This window comes from Triticum aestivum, chromosome 5A (assembly GCF_018294505.1).
Source record: "Triticum aestivum cultivar Chinese Spring chromosome 5A, IWGSC CS RefSeq v2.1, whole genome shotgun sequence".
Lineage (NCBI taxonomy): Eukaryota > Viridiplantae > Streptophyta > Magnoliopsida > Poales > Poaceae > Triticum > Triticum aestivum.
In genome coordinates this window covers 598,292,285-598,303,395 of record NC_057806.1, presented here as the reverse complement: position 1 = coordinate 598,303,395, position 11,111 = coordinate 598,292,285, and the positions used below count along the sequence as shown (strand labels likewise).

At 41.7% G+C, this 11,111-nt stretch overlaps 1 protein-coding gene across 1 annotated transcript; it reads left to right on the top strand.

Moving 5' to 3' along the window:
• The first annotated feature begins 1,306 nt into the window (after window positions 1-1,306).
• Window positions 1,307-2,109, top strand: LOC123107883 (probable calcium-binding protein CML41). The gene has a single exon (XM_044529781.1). The coding sequence runs from the start codon at window positions 1,383-1,385 to the stop codon at window positions 1,941-1,943; it is 561 nt and encodes a 186-aa protein (XP_044385716.1). The 5' UTR covers window positions 1,307-1,382; the 3' UTR covers window positions 1,944-2,109.
• The last annotated feature ends 9,002 nt before the right edge of the window (window positions 2,110-11,111 follow it).

Genomic DNA, 11,111 nt, shown 5'->3' with positions numbered 1-11,111 from the left:
CATGTGATTCTTTGGTCTCTCTGTGTGCCACTTGGATGGTGGTAGTTCGGGTTATGTTCAACCGGTGAGTTAGGTTCAACCGGTTTGAATGAAGGTCTAGCAATAGGATTAATGTTGCATGAGTGTAATATGTAACATGTTGTTCTTCCCTCTAAGACTAGTTCTCTATTTCAATTTTTTATAGATTGGTACTTTGCAACAATGAAGATTACTTCGCTTACATTAACCGATGTGGAGTTTCTCTGTTTTCCGGAAAAAGAGCTACTGAATTTTTCTGTAACATGCTTTAACTTCTGGAGTCATACAGACTCATTGGAAAAATTATAGTACATGCTTGGTTGTGATGAACCTTCTATCCTTATATTTGTGGTCGGTGCGATGAACTTGGGGGTATCAACACCTTGTGTTTTGAATGCCAAGTTGGTACCTGACAATCTTCATTCTGGTCAAACTAACGATGCGCATAAACTAGCAGGAAGATTCTTCTAGTGGATGCGGGAACCCAATGATGAGCTTCAGGTGGGTTATTTATCTACCAACGACTGATGATAAGCAGCAGCATCTAGTGCCATGTGGTGGTGCCACACAAACATGTGACTTGCACAATTCCTAACTCCTAGCGGTTGATGGCATCCATGAGAGGCACATGGAGGTTCAGCGGTTGCATTGTTGTTGAACCATCGCATTAGAATTTCAGATTTCCCTGCTCCCCAAGCTGCAGTAAGGAGATCTCTTTTGAAATCTCAGTATCCATCTTCTTCTTCTTTTTTCCTTTTTTTTGCCTTCCAAACTTGACATTTGAAGAAAGCCAGATCAAGAATCAGCATTGTGATCGGTTGATACTATCACTGAACCCATAAGTTTCCAATATTCAAAATCTGCATCGTCCCAACCTCGTGAAAGAAGAGATACTACTGTATCACTTGCGCTTTCCCTGACAGTTTCCGAAGGCCTGCAAACTGCCAAGAGTTAAAATTCTCAGTGGAAGGTGTCTCAGTTGTCAGTCGCTGAACTGAGGAGAAGCACTAAAGAAGTAGGGCGCTGTCTCGATCGGAGATATCGTTGTTGGTTGGACGGCGGCGCTCGGATCGCGAGCCATGTGATCACGTTGCCCTATGGGGAGTAGCTGACAGTATCTGAGGAAGGCGAGGCAGTTGCCAACGAACTTCTCTTCATGACCGGTCAAACGCACACACAAAGATGGCAGCTCCTGCAAATCTGCTCCGGTTTTGGCATCCCAAGCTCCCAGCCGAGCACCTATAAAAGGAGGCTCATGGCATACCTTTCTTCCACAGCTGCATTAGCAATTTAGCATTGGACAAGTGCACTTCTTCAGTGATCTTCTAGTGTTTGTGAGTTGTGACGTACGCAAGGTTCAGTTCATGGCGAACGTGAGCATCTCGAAGCCGGCCAAGCGCCTGACGGGAAAGAGCAGCTTCAGGTTCGGCTTGCCGCTGTTCTGTGGCCGGTCTGACGTGGCGAGCCCCGGTGCTGCCGTCGCTCGGTCGTCCTCGAGCAGGAGGTCGTCCGGCACCGGCAGCAGCAGGAAGTCGGAGCTGCGCAGGATCTTCCAGCACTTCGATAGGGACAACGACGGGAAGATCTCCGGCGCTGAGCTGAGCGCCTTCTTCGCGTCCATGGGCGACGACCTGACGGTGCCGTCCTCGTCGTCGGAAGGCGGGTACCTGCTCGACTTCGCCGGATTCGTGGCGCTGATGGAGAGGGGGGAGGGCAGCCAGGAGGAGGACCTGAGGAGGGCGTTCGAGGTGTTCAACGCCGTGGACCAGCCCGCCGGGAGGATCACGGCCAGGGGGCTGCGGCGGGTGCTCGCCCAGCTCGGCGACGACCGGTCCGTCACCGACTGCGAGGCCATGATACGGGCCTACGACGTCGACGGCGACGGCGGCCTCGACTTCCATGAGTTCCAGAGGATGATGAGCTAGCTGGCTAGCTAGGTAGAGCTGGCTTCATGCCAGTGGTGGTTGTTCATACTCTACATTGCATCCAGATGAGCCCATGCAGATCGTTACAGATTTGCTATCTCATCTTGTGTTGTTTGGTGTCTCACAAGTGACACCATTGTATCAATGAAGCTATACTCTTGATTTATTTTTCTTCAGTATTTTTTTTTTACAGAAGACTGTGTTTTCTCCAGAGCTTCATCTCTGCGAAATGGCTGTAAGGGAGTGAAAAATGAGAAGTTCCATGAACAAAAATTGACACATTTCACTGTGGTGCACCGTTTGAAATTTTAGATGGGAATAGCCGAAGAGGTCTGGTCTTCTCATCTGGAAGGCTGAGTTAATAACACTGACTTAGCAGGAAGCTGCAAGGTAGCTCAGCATTTACAGAATCCCAGGCATATATACTATTGAAGCAAGATTCAGTTACTTTCTCCCCCAAATCTTACACAGTATCACAATACAATTAAGATTTACAATTGCATCACAATCATTCAGCTTCTTTCTACACGTGAGCCGTAATATGTCTGTTGATCCTCTAACAGATAGCGTCAATATAATCGACCCGATGCCTTCTGTGACAGGTACATACAAAACCTAATAATTACTAGTATGTATATACGTGCAATGCTGTCTTAAATTACAGAGTGGTTTTAGTTACAAAATCACAAATGTCATTATACAAATGCAGAAATTAAGTATAACAAAAGTACCCTTATATTTCTTTATAGAGGAGTAGTACACAATCGCACTGATGGTGACACATAGAAGAAATATAAAGTGGTATTCTACTCTCTCCCATTAACCTAACCAGACCATCTCGCTTGGGCTTAATGTCTCCTCTGCTCAGGCTGCAACATGGCCCAGGAGGCATTAGTTATGGGTTTTTCCTTTCCCAGGAAGGATGGGACGCGATGGTTCTACAATAGGATGGAGACATCCATGTTTTACTGTTCACTAGAACATGTAGGCGCGCGTTGCCGCGTCCGTTCATTTTCAGAAAAGAATTATATAATTGGTTGAAATTTGTAGATTGTTGCAACACACTATAAAATTCAGATAGTTCATATTACATTGTATGCATATAAGAAATGAAAACCAGACACAAAATAGTACATACAAGCAGACAACTAATTATAATTAATATAGTCTGGACATATGTAAGAACTTAACTTTTTGGAACGCGATTGAAAACCAAAAGTCAGTGATAAGAGTTTATTATTGAAAAACTGGTATTTTCAACAGATATGCTAATAAAATTTTTTTTGATACAGTTAGGATCAAAGGACCGCCCATTATCATACAGTAATGTATACATTTCAATGCAGCTATAAATAAAAAGGCAGAAAATAGTAATTACATTATCCCTTGCATATACGCTAGAGTAGTGGAAAGTCTGATATAATATGCATTTGAATTGTAAGGATTCAATAATTCTTTTGTAGCTGAAATCCAAATTATAAGACATTTATATCTTATTAAGGATGAAAAAAGAATTTTGATATATCACATGAACCTATAAGCACAAGAGCCAAAGGCATGCCAACTTGGGAGAGGCCACGAAATATAGTACTCCCTCCGTTCGTTTTTATAAGGCGTTTCAGACAGCTGAGTTTGAACTGTTTAGTACACTGCCTGAATTTACTAAAACGTCTTATATAAGTGAACAGAGGGAGTAAAAACCATTCGGGAGGGGATGTAACATATCTTTAGCTTTTTCCAATGAAGACATTAGTACGAAATTGACACTTGGCATGATCATACTTCCCAGTAGTAGACCCACGTGATTAGAAATCAATCAGCAAGGAAAAGCAATATAACCATCAGCACAAGAATGAACATATAATGTGCGCCCGCTTCACGTGCAACCAGCCGGACCCTAGGAGCATCTCTACCTGTGGATTTCGCGGCAATGTGCCAACGCCTTGAGCACATAGCTTGTGCTACCGGCGGCACCGTCTCGATTTGGTCATCAAGAATGCCACTGCCGTCACCTCATCATTCTTTTACATCCTCCCGGTAAATCAACGACCATCATGCGGAAGAGACTATAGGGTGAGTGGAGGGCACCGAGGCAGTCGCGCAGTAGAGGAGCAGTGGAGGCAGACGCGCTTGCCCACGGGACGTAGGACGGCGGCGGCGCTTTGCGGACGAACGAACAGAGGAGCAGCGGGGGATATCGCTGGGAACAGAAAACCTGGACGACTGGCCTGTTAGCGTGTGAATGGGTTTGCACTTTCGACTGGGCTTATCTACGGCCCAGTTAACGTGAGACTGTGGAGCAGCGGCCGGTGAAACGGCCTTAGCACGTGAACTACGAAATCATGTGCGTACGTTACAGCAAATCAGCGATCCGAAGGCTGGGAGCTCCAAATGGCTGTGAAGGCTCGCAGGTAGCTGAGTCTTACTGTTTAGTAATCAGTTAGATTTAGCAGATCAATGGTTAGGATTGATCTATAGGTCCAATTCACAACTGTTACACTATATAGTACTCCCTCTGTTCCTAAATACTTGTCTTTCTAGGCATTTCAACAAATGACTACATACGGAGCAAAATGAGTGAATCTACATTCTAAAATATGTCTACATACATCCGTATGTAGTAGTCATTTGAAATGTGTAGAAAGACAAGTATTTAGGAACGGAGGGAGTAGTATAGATTCGACAGAACTAATGTACACGTTGAATAATAGAATATTAGCAACAACAACAAAAAAGTGCATGTGTGCCAAAGTTTCTACGTTGATTGGTCGTCCTAATAGATGGTAGATCTATCTTTGCCTCTATAATTCTCGTCCCACCGATTTCTCCATACATCGGGAAACACATGGTGCCATGTGAGGCTATGAGTGCCCCTTCGTGCCCTTAGTTGTAGTGTGGTGTTAGGATCACTACGGGTGGGCCACCACCCGACGGTGTCACCTAGTTACCTCCGGGCTAGGACTTAGCCATTTTTTCCATCATTTTCGTAGGTGTTCTGTCAACCTCAGTACTTCTGAGCACCTGATTGTGCGGTGGCAGAAACATGCTATCCTTTATTTGGTACCTTCAAACCCGTTTTCATCTAGTACCTTCGAGCTATTTGATATCATAGGTGTTTCTCGATACACTACAAGAAATATGTCAACTAGTGATCTTCTGTCAGTGACCCTGAAAAAATTGGTCATAGATCTATGACCATTTGAGACCAATTGGTCAAAAGCTGTTCGGCGGCTCCAAACCCTAAACTATATCGACCATTTTGATCAGAAAAGTCATAATTTCTTTACACGAAATGGTCATAAAGCAGACAACACTAGTCTGCTGCCTTATTTCTAGCTGATCATGACCAATATAGATGGTCATAACCTTGTAAATTGTGGTGGGTTGGTATGACTTGGCGCCACCTCGTCAATTTTGCCTATGTGTCATGTCCATGTGTCAATTTTTGCCCTAGGTTGTGAAGCAACCTATATTTCTGTCATTCTCAAAATTCCTAAAAATATATCATAAATTCTTTGGGTCATATCTCCATCAAATATGTAAAAATCCTTCCTTGCCTAGTTCAAAAATAATTCAACAATATTCATTTTCCTATTCTGTTCACAACAGCACTTTATGAAGGAAGTGCTATTTATATATTCTTGATTGCCCTTGAAATTTTTGGGCACTTTTTCCTATCCAAATCATTGCCTCATGACAAAATTTAGCTCCATTCTCCTAGCAAATCTTCCTCAGCAAATTTTCAAAGTTTTTGTCCACCTAAAAGCATTGTGAAGGAAGTACCTTTTTTATATATCCAAATGACATGAAATTTATACGGTTCCTTCATATGCCTAAATTATCACCCTCCTCCAAATTGAAGCTCATTCAAATCATCTACGTGAGCCCAGGTTTAATTTATATTTTATGGACAGATTTGCACGTTGCAAAGCAAGTGTTATCTAGAACCTCCTATTACCCTCAAATTTTTTGGGCATTCTTCCATACCCAAATCATCGCCACATGATAATATTCAGCTCCATTTTCCTGGTAAATCTTTCTCTGGAAATTTCCAAAGTTTCTACCTCGAGATAAGCTTTATGAAGTAAGTAGTAGCTACGCTTACCCAAATGATCTGAAAATTTACAAGCGCATGACCATACCTATGTAACTTACCTACACCAAATTTGAGATCATTTCATTCATCCAATTTCTCTCACTAATTTTCCCAAGTTTTTGTCCAAAGAAGAGCATTGTGAAGGAAGTACCACTTTGGCATGTCCAAATGGTATCAATTTTCTACAGTGTTTCCTATGCCCAAATAACCATCCTCCACCAAATTTCAACTCAATCCATTCATTATTTTGAGCCCAACTTCAACATTCATATTTTTGTCCAGTGTGGTACTTTGCAAAGCAAGTACCACCTAGGATCCTCCTTTTGAGCTGAAAATTTGTGAAGACATTCCTCTTAGTAGATGATCATACTTAGCCAAAACTCACGCCCATTGGTCATGTGCATTTCCCATACCGCTAATCAAACACTTGGTTGCTAATTCATCTTTGAGCATAGGTCGGTCTCCTCGTGAGATACTTCTGTTGTAATTTTCTTCCTAACACCTACCTGGGGAGTTCCCAACCCACTAGACATGTCTAGACCTCCCAGAACGCATGTCAACGCCAAGGTCACGCGGTGACCACGCGACGGGCATGCGAGTTTACACGCTTTGGAGTTGGGGCCTTGGGCCACCATCCCAAACTCGACGTATCGCCACCAAACCATGTATTTATTCTTAAATAGATACTTATATACCTAGAAATGATTTTTGGGAAAAATAAAGAGCAAACAATAAGGTAGCTGCAGTTCAAATTTGACCCGCTTCCTATTGAATCGCAGAAATTTATCTTTTTCACCAGAGGTGGATCAAGACTTTTGACACCCAACCATTTTGTTAATTATGCATTAAATATGTCCTAGTATTTTATAAAATTGATTTGGTCCAATTTTTCAACAAATATATGGTAGGTCCTTCACAAAAAAAACTCATTTCGGGCACTCGGAAAATAGAAAATTGATTTTTCATGCAAAGAAAATGAAAACTCCCTTAAGCAACATTGTTTGGAATTCCAAGATGCACCATTGTGCAAAATATGAGATCATTTGAATAAACCATGCCATGAATGCGGCCATAAGATTGATCATTTGGCTTGAAAGTCATGAATCTTCACTCATGATAGCTCATTTCTGAGAACACTTTTTTGTAGCGATATCAGAGTGATTCTCTCGGAAGTTCCGGCATTATTTGGTAGAATAAACTAGAATTATGACAAAAATATGAGTTCTTGTAAGGTAGAATAAAGAAAGGGTACTCTGGTAAAAAAATAGAATAATCAAGGATACTCGAAAAAAGAAAAAAATAATTTATGTTAAATGATGACAAAACTTTGACACAGACTATATAAAATTTGCACCGTTCCACAGTATACAAAAACACACATATAGTAGTGTAACTTTTAGACAACAATATAATTTACAAGTAGATTGCATATAAAACTTGTTGTGCACATTTGTGTTTATACCTAGTGTTCAAATAAAACATCAATTTCAAAGATTAACTGTCCATGGCCACGTCGAAGATGAATTGCATCTCACGTGGTGGTGTTGCCTTCCCAGACTTTCTCTCCCCTCTCTTCTCTCACAGATGTATACGAGCGCGTGCACACACACACACATGTTGTGAAAAACTAGTGCACCTAGCTTTTTTGGGAAGGGCCCAAGGCCATATATTAAGTATTACAGGTCCTTACAAACACACCCATGCAGAAAAATAAAATTACTTTCAAATTCTTGGGGTGCGGAAGTCTTCTTCCTCCTACATCCAGCGATGGTGTACCGTGACCATAGCTTGATGTCGCCTCCGGGCCTCCGCCTTAGCGAAGAAAACTTTTTGAAATCCAGAAGCTTGTAAAAGCAACGGCTAGGAAGTCATCTGTGCAGACTAGGAGATGCCATCGGCCGTGAACTGCGAAGCAAATCGTCATTCCAGAGAAGAAAATGTCGATAAAGGCGTGTGGAAACTCCAAAGACCACGAACGCCGACTGAATCCAGACAGATCCAGGAAAACCTAAACTGACCGGATCACGAAAGACCCATCGGAGACGCAACTCTACATGCCCTTCGCCAATGATAAACACACCAAGGGAACACGGAAAGAGTGGGGAGAACAATATTCCTACACGGGAACAGTGCCGCCACCTCGTCGCGCCAAACCAAATTCGAAGACTCCCGAAAGAATATTAGAAGAAAAAATTGCATATGTCTTTGCACGACGGGTCTGCATGCGATGTCGAGCTCACCGTCATACAAAACAATGCACCAACTCCCTCTTCTTCGGTGACCTAGCCAGGTCAGCCCGCCGTTGAAGATCACTGTGATGGATCACTAACGCCCCCATCGATCATCGTCTGTTGACATCCATTATCCACCCACACATCACTATCGTCGTCCGGCCGCAGCCCCTAAGTTCCTCCATATCGACCATTCGCCTTCCGATGAGAAGCAACCTCTCCTCCACCGCCAGCGCCGCGAGGGCTTTGCACGGCAGCGAGAGGAAATGAGCACGAGGCGGCCGCTAGGTTAGATCGCCCGCGGGTAGCCTCCTCTCTCGAAACGGTACCGGAGAAGGCTTTGCAACTGCCGCACCTAGCTACTGTTGGATAACCTTAAAAAAAAGTTACTGCTACAAATTTTCTCTATGCGAGTTTATCCACCTCAGCTTTTGAGTCCAAATCTGACTAGAAAATTGACTAACAAAATATAACTTACATGCCACAAAAAGTATATCGCTGAATTCGCATTTGAAAAGTGTTTTCAATTATATACTTTTTTGTTATAGAATTCATAATTATTACTTAAATTTTGGGTCAAAGTTATGCTCAAAATTCAAGAGGGACTTATAAACCCGAACATGGGTTAGTTTAACCTCTTTTAGAAATAGTACACATGCAAACGCTCAAATATATACATATATGTACTCATCTGTATGAACACAAGCATGCAAATCTCATCCCTGTGAGCATCTATGGGAGACTAAGCTGGTGGCCTTAAGATTGACAAAGTCACCATAGACGTCTAGTTGTCGACGGAATATTATCTTCCACTGAAGACGCCCCACTGATCATCCAACCACAAATTGCTGCTCACATAGTACAACGTTTTTCAGGCAACTGACAAATAGCCGTGCCGTTACAATATAGCTTCGTCCATATCATTGTGAACGGCCAGGAGGAGGATCTGAGGAGTCATTCGAGGTGTTGGCCCGGCGGCGAGAGGAAACCAACAAGAGGCGGGGGCTAGGTTAGATCGCCCGCTGGGAGGATCACCATCAGGGGGCTGCAGGCCGCGGAGGGCGCTCGCCCAGCTCGGCGATGACCGGTCCGTCGCCGACTACGAGAGCATGGTACTTTCATGAGTTCTAGTCTTCTAGAGGATGTAATCATCGCAGAAGACTTTTGCATTACGAGCATCCCAGATTGATCATCCATGGGATCGACATGATTCAAATTGACAAGCTTCATGAAAAGAAAACTGACAGATTTCGCTGACATATCCCATCTGAAGTTTGAAACAGGAAGACATCTGGTCCTCTGACCTGGAAGGCAAAATTAATAACGCTGCCTTAGCAGGAAGCTGCGAGGTAGCTCAGGCCTTCTTTGGTTTATAGGATAGGGATTTTATAGGAACTAGCAAAAGAGCACGTGCGTTGCAACGGGAGAGAAAACATAACATATGCTCTTAACTCAACAACTATCACTCAAGACCACAATAGGTCCATCTTCTTTATTTTTGCGAGGCATCATATTTGTTTTGCCGCTTATCCTTCTTCTCACCCTCGATAGCCTCGGTATTCACACAAAATAACAAAAAACGTGTGTTGAATATGGTTAATCCTAAGGCGTCTCTCTCTCCCACTCTCCTGCCTCTCCCTCTCTCTCTCTCTCCCTCTCTCCCTCTCTCGCTCGCTTTCTCTCACTCTCGCGATGAGAAATCTGTTGTTTTCTCCTGCGACATTTTTCAGAGGTATGCATGTGTAGTTATCGATGTTTGCTTTTCCGTATATGGTCATAGTGGGGTGTTTATTTGCAATCCGGATCGCCGCTGGTATGAAAGTTTGCTTCCATAACAATATTTTAAAAATATTTAACAGGTAGAATTAACATCATATTTAGATTCCACATAATTTTCTAATAAAATGTCATATACAATATGTTAAAATCGAAGTTACGGTTTAAAAGATACAGATAATTTAGAAAATCATTTGGTTTGACTCAAATATATTTCAAAATAATATTTAAAAATACTTAACAGGTAAAAATAATCTCATATTTATATTCTACATATTTTTCTAATCAAATTTCATATGTAACATGTTTAAATCGGAGTTACGGTTTAAAAGATATGGATGATTTTAAAAAACATTTGTTTGACAAAAATATGATCCGTGAATGAATTACCTAAAACATCAGGGGGGGTTTCGAAAAATTTAAAATAACGGTTCGGGTGTGACTTAAATCCGAACGGCGGATTGATTTCCAGAAAAGACAGGAACTTTTGTGTAAAATATGAAAATAACGATTCGGTTTAACTTAAAATAGGACTGCGGGTTGAATTCTCTGAAATAGAGGAACTTTTCTGAAAAATGTCATGACGGACGAAAGAAACCCAATTTGCTTTATTATTGTGACGCCCGGATATTTAGGCTACAGTAATTCCACGCTAATGATGCCATGTAACCTCGGTTACTGTTGTTAATCTCGCGATGGTTCAAAAATGATTCAAATTCAAATTTAAAATCAAGTCAAACAATTAAAGTTTTCAAAGGTCAAAACTAAAATGTTCTTAATATGACAAATAAATCATGGATATTATTGGTGGAGAAACAACATCTTTATAAGATATTTAAATACACTAAAGTGATTAAAACTACATCAAAACAATTAGTTATACTCCTAATATATTTTACCAAACACTAAACTATTTTATTTCTGAGGTAAAACTTCTTAGAACAGTGGATTATTTTGACACACTATTTTTGGGGCTATTTTCATATTTTACTAAACCAAAAATAAAGTGCAACTAAAATAAAACAGAAAAGAAAATTAAATAAAAACAAAACAAACTAACAAAAA

Bases quoted from the DNA above. Each gene is read 5' to 3' on its own strand.
- LOC123107883 (XM_044529781.1), top strand. From the start codon at position 1,383: ATGGCGAACGTGAGCATCTCGAAGCCGGCCAAGCGCCTGACGGGAAAG.